Genomic DNA, 21,215 nt, shown 5'->3' with positions numbered 1-21,215 from the left:
AAAAAAAATATTCATACATCAATATATGTTTTTTGAAATGAGGCTTGGAAAAATACATTCAACTTCACTCAATTGTGATATAAATGAAAACACCTTTTAACAACATAGTAATGCCGATTGAAATGTTGATCTCCTTATTTAGAAAAGTTTTTGGGGTTGCATTTGTTAAACGTGTAGAGGGCGACATGTCTGGCATGTGACCTGATTAAATGGACATGCCTATGTATTTTCCGGAAGATACTGATTGGATGACTCCCATGAGCGGGTTTAAATGTTCCACGCTAGATTAAACGGACATAAATATAAATATATATAAATTTATGGAGGCTACTGATTGGACGTTGGAGCTTGTGGATGTGATCTGTTGCGTACACTGTCGCCTACTTTTTCGAAATAAATTAACAGTTTGTTTTTATTTTGCATATTAATTCATGGCGATGCTCCCGACTCCCGTATGTAAATTTAGAGCACCTGAGTGTGTATCATATTTATCTTCATCTTAGAAATGTTTATATATTTCGTAACAAATGCCAATGAAAATAACATTACTGACAATAAAACAAATTTGGTATATGCTTTTTCATACAGATATACAATTTCCAATTAATACCGTGCCGGTATCTTTATAATTTTTTACTAAATGCTGGTTTCCAACAATTCGTCACCCAAACTTAACAAACATAATTAATACAATAGTTACACAGTAGGTGGATATAGAGGGCAGTAAACTACTACAGTATACTGTCGTGTATGACACTAGATATGTCTCATTATTATCAATGTTACCATGTTGAGTGCACATTTGTTTGTGCTAGAATGGTGCTAGCTTGGCTCTTATTTTTGTTGTGTTGGAGTCTGTGTTTGTTGTTTCATGTCAAGAGATAGCCTGCCTCTTGCCCCATGTTTGAGTTTTTCAGTCAACTCTCCTTTTTATCATTATTTATTTTAATTATGATGTAATTCAGATACAATCATAACATATATATGCAGTTTGCCAAGCACATCTTTTGATTGCTAAAGAACAATTTGTTGTAAACTAATGAAATGACAATATTACCGAATGATCCATGATTAACTATACTGTCTGTACAAGTATGTACTTGTATTTCTACTTTAGCCGTAGTGTTGTCATCACGTTGGCAACCTGGTACCAATACATAAGTTTTTACTTCTAAATGGTTATTGAGATTTGGAATAATTAATAGTTGGTCATATGACCTCCGTAAATATGATTAACTCTAATTCACAGAATGCTATTGAACATTTTTTTTATTTTGAATGTTTTTAACATGGAATGACAACCATGCTTTATTCTACTTAGATCTATGTCCATTTTTTAGGATACGACTTAATGAAGACTATTATTATTATTATTATTACTTAAAAGTAAAATACATTTATTTTGTGATAAAATCCATTATCATATCATTGAAAACTTGATCCAAAAGGCAGACAAATGCAAATTGATCTTGGTAGATTGGAGCTATATCGTATTTTTTATTGTATGTAGTTGCAATTCAAGATCTTGCAATAATCATATTAACTTACATATTTCCAATTTAATATATAAAAGTGACATATTCAACCTTGGAGTCTTAAAATGAATTGCATATTATTATAAGTGATAAATTCCTGACAATTTATTTCTGAGATGCAAACTAAAATATTTTCTGTATAATTTGACAGTAATTTTATATGGTTTTATATACATCATTGCTCATTAGAAAGTTCAATAACCGTCACTCAGTTTGTCCCGTGTGACAATCGGTATGTGTAGGATTACTTTCAAACGTTTTGGGGTAGATATTATGAACCGGGAAAATATCACATTTGCTTGAAGCTCAATAGTCATGGTCCATATTCTGTCTTATATGCGACGTCTACGAAGCGTGTAAAATACATTGTCTGTACCCATAATATATACTCTATTTAATTTTATCATCACTTAATTAATGGCGATTTGAACGATCACATTTATGTTTATGCATATGCTTGCTTAGTTATCCATAATTGAGCATCCATACACTGTCGATTATTTCCTAAAATTTCAAAACAAACGCAAATGCTCCTAGGCACTACCACAGATATCGTAAATCGGTGCTGTGTTCTCGAAATTTGAGTACGTGGCGAACATATCAAGATATTCCACAATCACATCGTAGCAATATTCATACTGGGCCTACAAAAGATAATAAAAAAACGTTATGATAATTATATTATGAGGTTATTACAGCTTGGGTATCGACCGACGCGCAAAATCAGCGAACTTCTTTGTGTAGTGTCCGGTCAAACTCTGGTGGCAGCCATGTTTTTTTCTATTATTAGAGGACGCTTCCGTTTTCATTCCATCTTTTGAATTCGCATTCACTATTATTGTAGAATGAAAATACCCCGTAAAATACCGAAAAATTACTCCACGCTGTAACTTATGGCGTTACGGTGAGAGATGTATAATAATAGATTTTATCATACACTTGTACAGATACTATAACTCACACACCGATTATTTTCTTTCGTTATGTTTCCCAATGTATCATCTATTAACTATGGTTTATGTGTCTATTATCTACCCATTTTATAGAACACCAAGTATGTACACGTTAACGTTTGGCTTATAATATTGTATTGTAGAATAATGTATAATGTACGGTCATTTCGAGTGATTGTGGGTATTCACGCGCCGTTGACTGAACATGTTCAAAAATAGCTGCAAACGAGCCTGCAATTTTTTTCCATTCACTATATCGTGATGTCCATTCACCATATCGTGATGTTCATTCACCATATCGTGATGTTCATTCACCATATCGTGATGTCCATTCACCATATCGTGATGTCCATTCACCATATCGTGATGTCCATTCACCATAACCTGATGTTCATTCATCATATCGTGATGTCCATTCACCATATCGTGATGTCCATTCACCATATCGTGTTGTGCATTCACCATATCGTGATGTTCATTCACCATATCGTGAAGTCCATTCACCATATCGCGCTTTTGAAACCTGCAGTTCGTACAAAAATATCACACACCACAGTTTCAATCATTCCAGGCCGATTGATTCTCAGTGCCTTAACAGCTTGAAACACATCCACCATCTGTTCCACTTTAATTCGTTCAAGTACGGCAACAACTGCACAGAACACACCACAACGACCGATGCCATTCCTGAGAAATGAAATACATACACAGTAATACATTGAATGTTGCTGTTTATAGAAAATATAAACACGGGTTGCAAAATTAGAGATGTTTTTTTTGGTAGATCATTGTGTAACTCTCATACGTGAACCATCAATTTCGCTGCATACCTGCAATGCACAGTTATCGGTCCATCCCCAGACTGTTGATATTTTTCAATCATTGTCACTAATCGCATCATCACAGTCTTAGAACGAGGAACGTCTTCTGGGGACCAATCTGTTATTTGATATTGGGTAATAAGTCGATGGGACTCGTTATTCTGCAACTCAATTACAATAATAAATTAAAAAGCGTTGGCAACGAGTATGACGATGACTTTTACCACTGCGATCACTTCGACTACTACTACCATTATTACTACAACGAACACAAGTACAACAAGTACGACGATAACACAAATAACAACATTTTGACATAGTTCAATATTCTAGTTGTGTCAACGTAAAATTGCGGACAAACAACCGACCAAATACCAAATAATAATGATCTTACCATTTTCGTCTTGTTAATTAGTTCAAACTTCCGTTCAATGATCTCATCGTACAGTTGTATTGATATGAGTTTAACAGTAAATGGGCCGTGTTCCACTGCCTTACCATCAGACCAATATTTCCCAGTTACCTTGAATTATACAAGTTTACTTTCATTTGATACAGTACAACAAATACTAAACGATTTATGTGTGTTTCTTTTAATATCAAACATATCGGACTTGTGGTATGTAAGGTATTTAGGTTTTAAAACTAATCACTTAATTGACCTACCAAGTCTTTGTCCATGTCATTTAACATTACAATAGTGTTTGATTTCCAATCGTAGATCAATCTCCAAAAGTCTGTAATTGTGTTATGTAGTGGCATTTGAGTGGCTATCAATGCATCATTACGCGTGTATGCCTATGGAAATAAACAATAGCAATAATATATCATGTGTAGTGATTATTAATATTTATATCCACGTTACCATACCGACTATTTACCCTTCTTTACTCGAATGGAAAATTGATTTTTTTTGTTGGTAATACGAATATCTGTATGAATAGGAAGAGCATTCACGAACAACATACCGTAAAGAACGATGCGTTGATGTAGTTTGAAGAATCATCTTCGTTGAGTGGCGTTATCAACCGTGGTATTTGCATGTCGACTGGGGAATGATGAAATTAAGTAGAAATATCAAAAATAAGTTGTGAAGTTTGTGTTTTTAGTTATCAATGAATGCATGTTGTAAATATGTATATAAATATATATGTGGCCTACTTGGTACAATATCTGGATATCTGTTCTTTAACTGGTTTCTCGGGTCCAATCCAGCTTTACATTCAATGTCAGTCGGGGCAATACAAAATCGATTCAAATTCTGAAAAGTCAATTTTTGAAAAACAAGAAATTTGTTAAATACGTAACTACTTTATGTATTGAAACTTGATGCACCATATGATTAGCAGCTTGTAATCACTGTATGTGATGATATAGCTGACATGTTAACGACGCAACTTACATCGAATTCTTTTACTAATTTAACCTTCTGTCCATATTCATCGGGGAATTTTAGGTTTTTCAAGACGCTTCTATATTCTGTAGAAGGTATTTCTGTGTTCCCAACCAATGTAGCTTCTAACAGTGCCGTATAAATGAATTCATACTGATTCTAAATAAAAAAACAAATAACTTTCTTTCTATAAATATGTCATGTGATATATAACAACACGCATTCCATCCACCAGAAGTAGAGAAATGATTGTTGCACGTGGTTAGACTGGACGTTTGGTCAAGCATAAAAACAAAATCACCAGTAGTAATTATTCAAGACATAATCCTATACAGTGGAGAGCGTGTCGGGTGACTGGATACACATGTGTCTAAAATTTCTGAAAAAAATCATCCACAATAACAAACCTAAAAATCTAAATGACAATTTTCACTTGAGCAAAACACTAAAATGGCAAATTCATCTGAAATCTTTCTTGACCATTGATCTTTTTATATTACTTTTTGTCATATGGTCTATTGGTAATATTGAATGTCTTTGTCATTATGGAGTATTCAGGGGGTATCTACAGTTGTAGATTAAGAAACAGTCTCGCAAGCACTAATATATATACTTACAAAAGTCTGTACAAAGTTCATTCTGTTTCTCCTTGCCGACATCACATATTTAAAGATGTCGACCGTGCCTTCTTCCTTCGCCATTTTCAACATGGCGTCTAAAGTAATGAATGTTCCTGTTCTACCAATTCCAGCACTAAAACAACACAACTTATTTAGAGACATCAAATACATTTACGAATTACTAAATGTGTTATACCAATGTGTCTTATTAATTACAAATAAAGTAAACTGACCTACCTACAATGTGCTACAATTGGGCCTGCGTTGGGTGGGTTGTGAGCATTGACGCGTCTTAGAAATGACAGTACTTGAGATGGGTATTTAGGTACACCCATGTCGGGCCACAGAAGAAAATTAAATTGCTTCACCTCACGTCTAACCTCTCCTCCAACCTGTTATATTTAAATTTATGAATAAATATATATAATATATAATAATATATTCAGCGATTGTCTGAATTTATGTAGTGTTACTTGATCATATGTTTTCAATTGTCAATGAAATTTTAATTGTTTTGTATAACAATATGATTTGTTTTGCTCGACAATTTCCAGGACATAAGTGAGTTTTAAGTAAACGCGAAAAAACATTCAATCAGCAATCTATTAGCATAGGGAACATTACTATAACTGTCATATAACAATGCATAACAATATATAATCTATTCACAATCTATTTCGCTTTAGTAAATCTGTACGTATTGAGTAATGTTTACAAGTCAATGTTACGTATCATTTATAAAGTCGTATCTCACCTCTCTTACTTGAAATCGTCTCAACACGCAATCTGCATATTTGTCTTCCTTTATATTTTGTATTTGGATATTACCATACACAGTTGCACCATCGTTTATATCAGGCCAGTATTTGTGGCATTTCACCTAAATATAAAATGCATTCGTCATGTACTTGGCTGTATTGCAATTCCAAATTGGGTTAGGCAATAATTTCTACCTGCATTAAAGAGAAGCTGTTGACATTGAGTGTCAATTTTAATAAAATTCTTGCAGGTAATTGATTGGATAAAAAACATGGTGTATAATAAAATAATAGCCATTTAATACTGAAACAACTAGAAAGCTCTGATTTGAATGATTTGTGAATTTGTTTGTTTAATTCTTTTGGTGACGTTCTCTAAATCTAATCTGTTCTATCCAAGAACATAACAGAATTCGACGAAGAGTACGCACACATTATGCTACAAAAAACACGAAATAAGACAAATTGTGCGAAGAAAGGATTATGAACCACACAAAACATATCACCTTGCCATGTTCTACAAGTTGCGTTGTCATTACTATTGTTGCACACTCAACTTGCCAGACCATTCGCCAAAGATCATTGCATGTTGATGGATTTGGACCTGTGAAAGACACATTATATGCATTCTGACTACACTATTAGTGTTATCACCTGATATTACTGGGTGCGTTGATAGGAGTAACGTTATGGATTAGTAGTATATCTGAATCAAAGAGAGTGACATCTTGACATATTGTAATTATATCAATTGCTGTGCCCAGTAAATGTGTGATTTAATATTTTTATTATCGTGGCGGCTAACCTGGCCTTGTAAATTCTGAAAGTAGTCGGGTATAGCATGTACTGGTATGACATTCACAAAATGCATATCACCATAACATGACGTCACACATCTATGTATTTGATAATGTACAATGTTAGCAGGGATATGATCATGAATGATCTTGTGATAAATGTATAACATCATCATCTCCCACAATTGAACCTAGATTAATAATCATGTAAAATCATGTAAAATTTATTTGTATGCCATGGAAACGTAGGGGAATTCTTTCCTACCTTGAGTTGCTATATACGCATTGCTCTTTCTGTACCCCTGTTAAAATAAACATATATACATGGATAATAATTTACATAGATGTTATTGTAACTGTAATTGAATGTACATATTTATGAACTGGTTACAATACTCACATCGATGTAACTTGCGTTTATATAGTCAGAACCCAGATCATTTCCCGTGGTTTGAAGGACAACGCGGGAATGGTCATCTGCAAGAAGTTATTTGAGTATTTATTTTATTTATGATTTTAATATTTCAATCAGATAAATATGTCAAGTGCTATGCAATACATTAAAACCGACATAATATTAAAATGAATGAATGTATATGTGCAGTATCTGCATATCAAAATGTTTAGTTGCAAACTCACATGCTATGACGTTCTTGAACCTATTCTTGCTTCTATTGAGTTCAGCTTTTCCAACATGACATGGTGCAGTTAGATCAACAGGTAAACGCTATAATGAATAAAATCAACAGAAAGCAGACATACTTTATATCATATGTGCGTGACCTTAGTGAAATATTGATAAATTGAAGAACAATCACTGATTAAATTATTAAGTTCGCTAGCTCAACTGACGCTTACATATAATTTTGTCAAGTATTGCATCATGTTTGTCATTTTTGATTATTTCCATCTATTTATTTATTTCTATTTATGATCCGTGGTATATCGTGGCCATTTCAGGATGTAAACTCGTTCTTACAATTAAATAAATACAACATAGTATATTACAACATAGTATATTAGACCCATTTTATATGATATTTCAATCGTGTGTATGTGACGCAAAACGTAATATATTGTCAAATATTTTGATTTCAATTATTTCCATGGGATAGCAAATTTAGTATTTTTAGGCAAATTTTTAATTCATTATCAGTATGTTTAACTTTCCGCGAATTAACATTATGGCATTTTACATCTGTAAAATAATGGCCAAATAAATACGTGGAATCATTAATTACTAAGGACCTGGCGTGGAATTGTAAATAAATTACTGCAAATAAACAAATGTCCAATTCGGGAACAGGATAATAGTATATTTGGTTATTGATGAAATAGTAGGTAAGTGCGTCGTGTTTTTCTCATGAAGTTGACGCTGATTGTGCACAAAGGAAGCCGCTCTTCCCGACATTGGATGGCGGCACATCGTGTATGTGGTGTTTACAATGGACGTGGATATGAGCCGTGGTACATTGTGACCAATAATAAAATGATTGGTTGTCCAACTGTGGGCGTGTCTTTTATTTCTGTCATTTCATTTTACCGCCACTTTACAGCGGTTTTCACGCCGAAACAAGTTAATTTCGTTACCCAATGGCTGAAGCAATTTCACACGCCCCAAAACAGATTTGACAGGATCGGCCAGTGCGCATGCGTATAAAACAGCTGCTACTAATATCCTAATATCCTAGTTTCCTAATAACTTATTTTGCACTCGTAAAATGCAAACTACATATTGGATTAGATTGGTTGGCCACCAAGTACCATCCTATGGCACCCAATTCATATATCACCAATACCATAGTACAGAATTATTTTAACAGTGAATCAAAAATAAGACAAATATACTAAATTTGTATTTAATTAATTGTAAGGATGAGATTACATTGTGAAATGGCCACGATGTACCACAGATCATTTATTCTGATTTATCTCCACTTACCTTGAATTCTTCCCGTAGGTTATCGTTCTTATCTCCATCAACATCTTTCATCATTTTCATGTATTCTGCCAAACGATCTATTTTAATCAGGTTACTTGACAATTTCATGTTGTCTGGTATCTCGTACTCAATCGCCGTCGATGACGTATGCTCTTGAATACCATTATCAAGTAGATCTTAGAAGGATACATGCAAATGTAACAGTTTTGATTATATAGGAGTTCGGACTGAATATGATGAGTTAACTTCTGAATATAGTTGAGTAAAGTTGCAGTACTCGGAAAACAATTTCATGGTGATAGTAGTTACCTTCTTAGTTTTTTCTCGTGACAAAAAAAACTTGGGTATTATACAAACGTTTTCTATTTAATTAAAAAGCGGTTAGAAAGAATGTATATATGCTAATGTATACAGACAAGTTGGGTGTTATGGCAGCCATGGAAATAGTAAACAAATCATGCTCTCAGTGCGCCAAACAGTTATAGTCGAAAATAGTCATGGAGGTCTAAGTGATACAATAGTGCATTCCGTGCTAAATGTTTTAAACATAGTAGCTTAGAAATGTTGTATATATACGGTAATATAACAATCCATATCACGGGCTAATTAACTGTTGTCATTGTCACGTGACAGAGTTCACCTACCTGTTTGTGATGCCATCTTCTTCTTTTTGCTGCAACTGACGAAACAAACAATTGGTGTTATTTTTTTGTACGGGAATCAATTACATAATGTTAATTAGATGTCATGTGACGTATATTTACCGTCTTGCAAACAGCAACAGTAGAATTAACACTATGATAACAAGCACTGCACAAAGAACGGAGATCCATATGATCACAGCCGACTCTATTGTGACAAAAAGAAATAAAGTCATGTTAGTTACAACAAAAAATAACGGTCTTCAGATCACCGACAATCAATACGGTTAAAATGTGTAGTTGGCACGGGGCCAATCAATCTACCTCGACGTAACGATCACATTTATAGATTCATCAAGTTGCGTCACTTCGACCATGGCACTGAACGAATATAATTATACATACATAAATACAAAAGTATATTGTATGGTTTGTCATATGCCCATGGCTTATTCAATTCGTATGATGTGGCATTACACAGACCATAATAATGAGGTGTATATATGGCCATAATAATAGGGTCACATGACCAATCTTTAGAAACTAAATGATTGATGAATTCACCCGATTGATTGGACCATGTTGTTCCCGTTTGAGGATCACTCCCTTCACTTAAACAGCATGTATTCTCAGCATAAACCTGTAGCAAAAATCAGGAAAGTTATAATCAATCAATATTCTAAAAGTAATTTTGCTCTTTATTTGCCTTTGTTATGCAAACTGCACTATAAATCAATGTGTAACAAATTATAAACTGTGTAATATTGCGGCCTTTATTTATTTATTCTAGATTACATGCCTGCACTGTGTAAGTAGTCGTATGAGTCAGTCCATACTGTAGTTCATAATGTAAGCCTTCATCTAAATCTTCTACAAGAACTGAATCGTTTAATATACGATTTGAATTTCCTGTTTCCCAATAGGCGAAACGATATCCTATAATCTTGCCGTTGTGACACGTTGGCTCCTGCCAGGTAACATTAAGTGAAGTTTCTGACGTTCCCGTAACATCCACATTGTTTGGAATGGAAGGTCCTATAAGAATATTTAATCATATAGAATTACACAGTTCGATCGTGCATGAATGAAAAAATTGACATTAGTTTCCTGAAATATTAAATCAATATCATCAATAACCATTTTTATTTTCCCCTACGTTAATAAGCGAACTCCAGCTATTCGTTGTCCAAGCAAATGTTTTAATACTTCAATATAACCAACAACATACCAGTAAGATGTGTGTTTTGAGTGACATTTGTCTCCTCGCCAGACCCACCATTAGTAAACGCACTCACAGTGACATTATACTCGGTTTCAGGGTAAAGATCAATGATAGTGTATTCTGTAACTGTACTGGGCAGTATCACGGGGTCAAATAATTGTAAAGGTCTACACTCATAGTATGTACTCTGTCGGTATTTTACTTCATACCCTTCCAATGGACATTCTTTTAATATAGGCTCCGACCACGTGACATTGATGGAAAAGGCTGAGACTGCAGATGCCTCTATATTAGTTACAATATTTGGTGCTGTGAATAATTAAAATGTCATCACTGATTACTTGAATGGACATAACAAATTTATGAAGACGGCTTTTGGAGACGTCTGGAATAAACCATACTTTGAAGTTGCAGTATAGGCTGTGACGTGTGAATATTATATTTATAATTCAGTTGACACGTATGAACAAATATCAGTCATCGTGGTGTTGTGCACTGATTAAGGTTATTTATCAGGACATGCATGATCATAGAGTGATGTACTTACTACTACACAGTGTTGTGTTAGTAACATTTGGACTCAGTCCACCACCGCCGCCTTCACCTGGTCTATACGTCTTTATAGCAAAACAATACGCTGTATTTGATTGCAGTCCAGACACTGTCATAGTGGTAGTGGTGTTATCACATTCGTCATACAACTGGAATTCATTTTCATCAACTCCTGTGTACCACACTTCATACTTTGTAATCGGTCCTTCCCCCGAGTCAGCGCTAGTGTCCCAAGCATTCCATGTGACTGTTATCTTGGTTATGTCGATATCGTCCAGCCGAGGGGCGTTCGACAACACTGGTTGAGCTAAAAGTTATTATATATTTTGTGATTTTAAAATAAGTGTGTGGCAAATTAAATACACAATCAAAATTATATGCATATTCTATTTACTTATTCAATCATGCATATAAATAACATGTACTACGATATGTACTCACTAAATGTCTCAGCTTCAATATAATAATCGGTTTCACCAGCCAGTGCATCCACGTGACACGTTACTACATCATCATCCCTCACAACGACGCCATCAAATGTGTTTGTCATAATATAGTCAGGGTGTGTCCCTTCATTAGAATTGCTGTAAGTATATGACTGTTTCAGTGTAGTTAAAGTGATATCTTCGGCATTTATTACGTTGCCCTGTACTGTACATTTAAAGCCTGTAGCTTGTCCAGCATTTGACTTGGAATGCTGCTCAATGCTGTTAATGATTGGGTCGCCATCTGAAAAAGTATCAATATGATAATAGAGTCGCTAGATTGTATTTGTTGCTCCGCGTGAATCTAACGTGTCTCACTACTCGCTACTGTCTAAACTAGCATTATTGTAGTCTCCTGTTATTAACATTGTGTGACATCGCACTACTAAACCATCATGAATAAGCATATATTATTTAATTACAGTAGATTTGTAAGAGATAATTCATAAATGGTGAAGATGTCACTGATTTTAATAAACATAAATATAATGATAAACAATGAATAATCAGTCTATGCAAAACATCTAACCTTGTTGACAGTCTATTCCTATATAACCATTGATACAATTACTTGAACATTCACCCGTATTTTTATTACAAGGAATATTACAATTGCAGTTTACACATTCACCATTCTTATAGTAAGTGTCGTCTTCACAGCCTAGAAATAAATGGAAAGAAATAATATATATTAAGAAGATGTTGAGTAGTTTGTTAATGATTTGTTAATTATTTAAACAATTTTGCAGAAATATTACCTCGAGCGTCAATACTTCATGCTTCGCATTCGTAATTTGTCTCTTGTATTTGCACTGGTAGACAAAATAGTTATAACTATTTCCTGGTTTTTGGTATACACGATATTCTGTCCAATTATGTCACTAACTTACTCGCAGTCGATACAAGGCGGGTAAGGCTATCGGTTTAAGTATATTCAAGTATTTTAATTTTAATTTTACCGTCCTTAGTGCGACATTATGGAATGTGGAAGGAAGGACTTCTCCAGTGATTGTAATACGGCCAGCAACAAACTATTATGAATACAATGGCGGATTTGATCAGCTATACGAGCCACATGACAAGTGACAATTAATTTAGCTAATGTTTAAGTGGATGTACATACCCACTGTGTAGTAACAATGTGGAGAACTTTGTCCATCATCATAACAACATTTCTGATCAATACACTCCTCCATCGTATCAAAACTGCAATCAATGCGATCGCCTACTGGGATACTGCACTCATCTTAAAAATGTAGAAACAACTTTAGTTTGCAAACCAAACAGTCGATTGTATTTTGTTGTATACAACTGGTACTTGTGATCTTAGAAAGTGTTATGAATATATATATATATATATATATATATATATATATATATATATATATACGATGTGTATTTCAATATTTCCTGCAAAATTCAACAAACTATAAAATACGTTCACAAAAAACTTATTATGTCACGGCTAAACACAATGTATAGGTACATTGTGTAAAGTTAGTATATTTTATGATGAATAAAATATAGTGTCAGACACAAATAATATACACTGTAATTCGAGATTAAACACACTTTAATATTTATAAACACAGTATATTATACTGTAAATCTCATGTACGTTCAATCAAAACGGTTTCATATTTTTTGAAAAGGTGTTTTAAAAGTAATTAAATCAATGTTTTGATCATAATTGAACCCAGAAAACATTTTTTTTGTTATATGGAGACTTAATGGTTTTATTAATGTGTTATTGACATGTGTGAATGAATGCAGCCAAAATGTTGCCACCAACAATATTTACAAAACCAAGAGAATTAAAATTGAGTTATTGGACTATGTCTTCATTGGTTGGCTGGTTAGATTACATTGCAATTGGAACTGTTGTTCCTTTATGAAATGTCTTACAACAAGGGTGTTCTTGTTTCAACGAAACTTTTTGACTTTTTTAGACATACCTATCAGACTGCAGGTTCCAAATAAATGCTGTTTCATACAATGTTTAGTATTCTTTACAAACACTATATAAGCTAACTTTCTTTTGAAAGGTTATATACAAATTACCTTATTACTGCTTGATTAACTCAAATACAATATGTGAGTTATTTGTAATGGTTATTATGATCGTGTAGTACTGCAAAATGTGATTTATTATTTTCTTCTTGAACCCTACTAGAATGTGTGGTGTCAAAACAAATTAAAAAATCCTTTTAGACTAGAACTTGTATCCATGAAAACATTATACATTATGTCTGTTGTCGCATTATTTTTTAATGTGCTACAATCATAGATAACTGGAAAAGTGCTTGATCGCAAAACGCATCTTTCGGAATACTTCACTTCAACAAATATTTCCGAAATTGATTTTAGGTTAAGACAATTGTGTTTCACATAATAATAAGTGCTTTTAATCACGTTGATTCGAACATTTTTCATTATTGGGATTGTATTTTGCATGCCAATCTGTGAACGCACTTTTCTGCGTGTTGTCAATATGTGTTTTCGTCGTGGAAGCACTTTTAGAAAATAAGTATAATCAGAAAGCACTTTTCAACATGTTGTGATAAAAATAATTTTCAATACTTATTTCAGCACTATTTTAAATGTGTGTCTACCGAATTCATTCTTATTTCACATGGCATGATCATACAAATTGGACATAATACATTGTGTTCAAAAACATTTCATACAAAAGAAACTGAGAAATGTTATGTGTACTTTTCAAAATATTGCAAATTGTATACACTTAAATTATTTATAAAGTGGCAAAAGTCTAATAAACATGTTTCTTGTTTTACCCCAAAACATTGAAAACGTTTTATTTTAAAAGTCTTATTGTAGACTATCAGTGTTTGATGTAAAAAAGTTTAAGTTCATTTTAAAAACATTTGATATGATTTAAAATTTTGAAATACATGGATTTATAGAATGAACAACCACTAGAAGTAAAAATAAATAATTGATAGTACTACCGTAGTAAAGGTTAACCCGTAGTGAATAAATAAAAGTATTCCTACCTGTCAAAAAACAGTCACCCTCATCCATATTCTTATTTTCATTATACCAGCAACAACCTCTGTGGCTGCAGTCATCAAAGTTGCCAATTTCAGATCCACATGACAGTCTATTGCTCTCTTCGATAGAACAGGGAGCTAGATAATCAAATAATGCACAACAACTGTAATTACGTAAATATGATACGTTATATAAACTCTTATAGCGGCTATTCAATGTCTGAATGTATGAAATAAATAATGTATGAAATTGATTCCGGACCTCGCAGTACCGGCCGGCATCGCTTCGCTAACTGTGATCCTAACACTAGCAATGAACATTATGTTAATGTTATACCAGACGTTTCAGTTCAGTCCGGGGTGTCCTAATAGCCCCCTTATTCCGTGTAGTAGCAAGGAAGGGTGGCGACTGAATATAAATATAATTATATTCTACCAGTATATTGATGGTGTTAATCCATTGATTTGATTGGTCCAAACAAAAAAATTTGCATATGCAATCCATGGTATATTGGCTGATAATGCGCGGCTAAACCAAGTGGCCCTGGAACATGAATTGACTACAGGTTTAATACGGAAATACATAAAACTGGTATTATTTGATTTTTAGGGAGATATAGTGGTTGAATTTTGGAAGAATATTGAAAAAAAATACTGAATTAAAAACATCTGAAAAGTTATACAACCATATTATTGCTTTTTTGTTTATGGTGGGATCCAAGTTGTGAGCGTCGGTCGCTGGGTGATTGTCGTTCGTCACACAAACCATAAACCATCGTCCTTCAACACCGTGAAGTGCCTAAACGAACGCCAGAACGTTGTGTTCTCCGTGTTGTGACTTTGAGATGGAGTGCGAACCTCCAACAAAGAAAACATGATCTTTAAGTACGAGATAAGATTGAGGGATTGAAGGACGAAAAAATGCAAAAAACTATGAGTCACAGGCAAAAAAGTATGCCACCAATAACAACCGGTGTCCCGTAGCGGCGTTCAAATTCTAGCAGACAAAATTGCAGTGAAATTGCACCCGGGTAATTGCCGCGTCTCAAATTTCGGTCGAACCAAGTACCGCTGAACGTCAAATATCCACAGTTATTAGTAGTATGATTAGTCACAAAACCGGTTTATTTCACAAATGTACTTTCAATGGGCAAATTACAATGCAAATTGTACAAAAACCGGAATTAAAACGTTGAAAATCCGTTGTTTAAATGATCCAAACTGTACACGACCCTGTATTTCAAATCGCGTTGACGCAGTTAGTAAAAAGTCAGAAAGGTCATCTTTTGTTATGCTAATTTGTGTGTTTACGCTGCACTATTCACCGTGGATACGTTTCTTTTTCATGCGGAATAAAAATTAGTTTGTATTCAATTTGAACTGTGTTGCGCATGTAATGTTTGTATGCATATAGCGTACAACTGCATACTTTTCTTATAAATATTCATGTTCAAGGGCCATAATCATGATCCTTTAGTAGATGAAAGTAAACTATTTTTTTACTAGTTTTATCGAATTGTCAATATACTGGTATAATATAATAGCAATAACACCCCCCCCCCCCGCCGAAGTTGTATACCCGCGAAGTTGTATACTTCGGCGGGGGTTATTGCTTAAATATTTACAGTACAACCAACGTAGAACCGCACAGAAAATCGTGTCTAAGATACATCATGATACACAATTCTACCTTGTGTAATCTGAGATATATAGTCTACACCGGGATCATTGTATTTTTATATATGCATACATATATTTAGCAGGGTGGTGTTTACAGTATTTACATTGTAACAAGCAAAATATGTTTAGGTAAACCATAAAATGTATACAAGGGGGATATTCAACTTGCTATTCTCTTTGATGCAATCTGGGTTACATATATTAGCTAATTAAGTTTTAATAAGTGTTAATGTTTAATCCAAGTAATAGATCAACTAATCACAGAATACACATCGTGAATGACGACTATTTTAAATGTGCAATGTTGCAAACTTATCATTGAATATCACCATGCCACAAAAATGTTTTATAACTAAAATAATAATAATAATAATAATAATAATAATAGTAATAATAATACGGTTCACAAAGATTGATAGATTAGTAGAATAGTCAAAATAGTTATTTAATGTTATTTAATGCAGTCATAACTTACAGTTATTATAGCTAAGCTTGTGAAGCAAATATCTTGATTTCTTCTGTTGTTTCCACCTGTGTCCTGTCATCCTATAAATTCAATGAACTATTAAATTAGCCTACATACCTGGGAAAGAACACCATGGTTTATTCGTCTCTTCAACTTCCTCAAAACAACAGGCCAAATTCTCACATGCAGATTCTCCTCCTCCGGCACCATTGCAATCAATTCGATCGACTTTAGGAACGATGTCACATACTTCGGTATCTGTGTATGTATAATGAACAACGGGTAGAATATGTTAATAGTTATTCGCCATTTTCTTAATAACTAATAGTGTCATAAAACTACCTGTCCTAAGATATATCCTTGCACAACCACATATCATACAAGCTATATATATCTGAGAGTATACGGATTCCTCAGGGGGTACTGTTTTGAGTGTGCTGCCGGTATATTATAAGACCTTTGCCCCATAATATTTGCGAGACGAGAAAGGGTTCAATTTGGTGAAAAAATATATTCCCTTAAAACATTGACATTGCTTGATATATCAACCGTTTTGTCAACAGAATTAACGATTCTGAGGTACTTCGCTATGTTGATATATGTGGTTTATAAATTCGTAATCATAATATTGCAACATGTGACCCCTGTGTGACTGTGATTACTCATACAGTTTAATTGGTATTAACATAATCCACTCACATCAATTGCAACAAATAAACTAAATTACAAAGACTTCATATAATAATGTTAACAAGTTATGTTACAGTATTCCTTTTTTTAGTCGTTTTGTGTTACCTGAAAAGGGTCGTGTTGTTTTGATCTTGATTACACAACGTATCTGCATCACTGTCATAGTGGCAATTTATCATTAATGACTTAAATATGACAGAGACAGTAAGGTGGATGAAATACCAGACTACTCCTATAATTCTTATTTCTCTGACAAAACCCGCAATTATCCATCGTATCGTAAGGGTTGTCTAACATTATTGTTATGATTCATAGCGTGAGTTTGCGACATTGTTTGAAATACTATTATAAGCCGATTTTATTTGAACGGCAAATTAAATAGAGTAATTGACTTTGTGCAAACCTAACTAACCATTTTTCTGCAACTGTTACAAACCTTAGAAATGGCATGATATCCTAAAAATAACGTTAACGGAAGCGTATATGATTGGCCTAATGTTCAGATATGATGAGTCATTAGCATTTAGAGGGCGGAGATTCTAGAAAGAATAACGCTCTTTGCTTTTGCCGAGTAGGAATATAGTCGGTGAAGGGCGTGCTTCGGTTCCTCAGTTCCTAGCTTTGCACGGTATCATCGTTAGAATATATATTTTTGATATATTTTCACATGAGAAACGATGGGATTGAATCCATAGCAATGTTCCCTGGTAAAGTAATATATTAAATAATAGGTTACGTAAACTTAAGTTGGCGTAGTCAACAAAGACGTGAGTGTAAAGTAACAAAATTATGACTGTTTCCTCGATAATCACAGCGGACGCAATCCAAACGTGGCGGGCGAGTACATTGTCAAGTGAAGGGATTGTTAAATTTAGTTCAGTCTCAGTTAACAACTCGCACACGTACTCAAATCTACACACATCGCACTAAAATAGGAATTATTGAAGCATTATATACAGTTGTAGCATAACATAGTTTACGCTTCATCACCATACAATAGAATGTGTGTGATGCGATTGTGTGTGCTTCTCCTGTAATTTAAATTAAAATAATCAACCGAATCAGATTCCCGTCGAGGCGTTCAGAACGCACGTTCAATTGTGATCATGTCTTCTCAAGTCCAAGTAAATTATTGGAATAAATCAAGAATATTTACATCAGGAAAACGTTCAGCTATGGTTAGTTCATCGAATATATCAAGGAGCAAGTTCCTTCGTTACAGTGTTTAAAGTTTCAGATTCAGTACCAAAATGACGAAGGGACCACTTGATACTCTCCAACCATGAACTGGACAAATTGTCTCGCTGTGCAAAGACAGTTACCGGTGGCGAATACAGGCGGATAACGGTGTTTATCGTTGAAGGGTGTTCACCAGCCCCCGACGCCAGTTTCCATGTTGATAGAGAGCAAACTAGCGTACTGAAATGGTTGAGGTTTGAATGCGATGACAAATTGGATGATGCAGAGAAAAAATAACAGGAATAAAGTGATGAACGCAAACATTGTGTTTACCGATCACCGCTCGAGCTAGCAATCAAAATGGAAGAAACAGAATTGAATGATATGAAAGTAGAACTGACAATAGTTCAAACCCTGATCTGTGACAAAACATGACAAAAATGCAAAATGTGCAACCACTATTGCCGACAGTTCAACTTTCTGTGACCCTCCACTTCCGGCTGCACAATGGTCACCGCTGCCACTAAGAAGATTAAATTAGATTAGAACTCATACTTATAATACCAAAACAATACACTGAATTATATGAAAGCATTACAGTTTTTTTTTATTAAAAGATCCTCGCGACCCTTCTAAATTCAACGAATACGCTTTCATTGACAATATATCGACGCCCATTGCCCACATGTTTTAGCGGTTCTCCTTCAATCATTTATTTTATTCATTTAAAAAAAAATAAGGGGTAGTTTTTCTCACAGGTCAGCTCTCATGGAATGGGTGTGACCTGTCAGTTTTGTTAATCCAATTCATATTTTATTATAAAAACATTATTAATTGCTGTCACCAAGCTACATTTAGTTTTATATATGGGGTACCTTTGGACATTATTATCGACTCGATGACTTTCAATAACATTTTCCGCGGACGAAATAATCGCCGAATTCAGAAAAAAAATGCTAAGAATAAAAGAATCATTACTCGAAACAATCATAAGCAATAATTCATCCATGCTAAAATCTTAGATGTACAGGGCTGCAAGGAATCGAGATCTATGTTATTTGATTATTACAATATAAAATATAATGTTTCTCATTCCCTACTGCATTGCATTCATGTTTTCCTTCAAGATACCTTTATGTCTACCGGATTCAATGGGAAGATAATGTGCAGAAGTTCTAAATTTAGAATTATTCAACAAATTGTTTTTCCACTTCAAACGGTACAAACATTTGAGCTTATCTTTAAAAATATCACAAGAAATATTCTGGTGTGGGTCAGAATTAGTCAGATCTGTTATCACTAGTAATTTTAGATAAAGTTAAGCCACGGGTCATGCACAAAGGTTTGGATTCTCCATAGGCTGCATCAATGATAAAATGTTTTTTTTTTTACATACTAGTCTTTGATAAGATTTCATAACTGAAACACAATATAAGTGGATATTGACCTAATTCACTTCTACGTGGTTAATTAGATGCTTTAATATGACGTTCTAATGAAGTTCTCCTATCTGAGAAAATTGTCGACTGTCCGTTTATTTTTACCAGACCCCTTGAAGATGGTCAGCATAACCCCTCCCCATACATCAGCCCCATATAAAGCTGTGGGTTTGATGATAGAGTTGAATAGTTTTTAGCCAGAATAACAAAATAACATTTATCACCGATCCAAGTCATTTTGTACATCTTAAACAGTGCGTCCTGCGCTTTGTCTCGTAGCCTAGACGGAGCATTATGAAACTTTGATTGTGAAACAATGCAAAGGTAATTATGATAATTAACACACTATAATTTAGTGGCATCCAAATAAAACTGATTTTTTTCTAAGTTTTTATCCAGTCCACTAAAATAATGATTTTGCTTTTCTTAGGATTTACTTTTAAATGCACATTGTTACAGTAGTTTGGGACTACATCAATGCACTTTTGTAACCCACCTTGGGTTGTAGATTATTTTTTGTAAGTACTTAGTTAATCTAGTATTTATCATCATAGTATATAATTTAGAGACACAACTGGAAATGGCAATGCCTCTATAGTTATTAGCATCCTCTGGGTTACCCGACTAAAAAATAGGAATAATGAGGCTACTATTTCAATGTGATGGTAAAATGTCTGAATTAAAACTTGAGTGAACATTTTAGTGAGAGCATTAATAATAAAGAGAACCCCATGTTTCAACATTTCATTTGAAATCATATCAGTGCCTGAAGCTTTGCCTGACTTTAAAAATGTGAAATGCTGCAATACTTCCTTATTTGTGAAATCTTAATTAATCATGTCTTTGTAATCATCTTAACCTTCCCTTCTATTAATATCATTTAGAACAGTCCGTGAACAGCTGTTACCTTCAAAGTTAACATTTAAAATGATTTATCCATGACTCTAGACTGATGTTGTCATACTTTTGTGTTTTTCACCAAGTTCCTCAAGTAACTTCCAGAAACACTTAGGATTAGACTCCTTAATCAT

The 21,215-nt window shown here is 33.9% G+C and overlaps 1 protein-coding gene across 1 annotated transcript; it reads right to left on the bottom strand.

The window, feature by feature from the left end:
- Positions 1-2,064: 2,064 nt before the first annotated feature.
- Positions 2,065-21,215, bottom strand: LOC102809807 (receptor-type tyrosine-protein phosphatase F-like). The gene is made up of 26 exons (XM_085503957.1): positions 21,149-21,215; positions 16,994-17,134; positions 14,734-14,868; positions 12,843-12,965; positions 12,249-12,380; positions 11,676-11,963; positions 11,230-11,541; positions 10,689-10,991; positions 10,260-10,495; positions 10,025-10,100; positions 9,584-9,668; positions 9,464-9,498; positions 8,820-8,995; positions 7,517-7,604; positions 6,587-6,684; positions 6,077-6,202; positions 5,560-5,714; positions 5,320-5,455; positions 4,712-4,861; positions 4,471-4,570; positions 4,278-4,357; positions 3,976-4,107; positions 3,704-3,832; positions 3,319-3,470; positions 3,040-3,175; positions 2,065-2,179 (listed from the first exon to the last, which is right to left on the bottom strand). Exons 1-26 carry the CDS (start codon positions 21,213-21,215, stop codon positions 2,069-2,071), a joined length of 3,702 nt encoding a protein of 1,233 aa, XP_085360083.1. The 3' UTR covers positions 2,065-2,068.

Source organism: Saccoglossus kowalevskii, chromosome 9 (genome assembly GCF_978046115.1).
Source record: "Saccoglossus kowalevskii chromosome 9, keSacKowa6.1, whole genome shotgun sequence".
Lineage (NCBI taxonomy): Eukaryota > Metazoa > Hemichordata > Enteropneusta > Harrimaniidae > Saccoglossus > Saccoglossus kowalevskii.
Note: the sequence above shows the minus strand (reverse complement) of the source record. Positions and strands in the feature narration are given on the sequence as shown.

Coding starts and splice junctions, on each gene's coding strand:
- LOC102809807 (XM_085503957.1), bottom strand. CDS start 21,215: ATGATTAAGGAGTCTAATCCTAAGTGTTTCTGGAAGTTACTTGAGGAA. Junction 9,669..10,024: donor AACATGGTCCAATCAATCGG/GTGAATTCATCA, acceptor TTGTCACAATAG/AGTCGGCTGTGATCATATGG. Junction 5,715..6,076: donor GACGATTTCAAGTAAGAGAG/GTGAGATACGAC, acceptor TAAATATAACAG/GTTGGAGGAGAGGTTAGACG.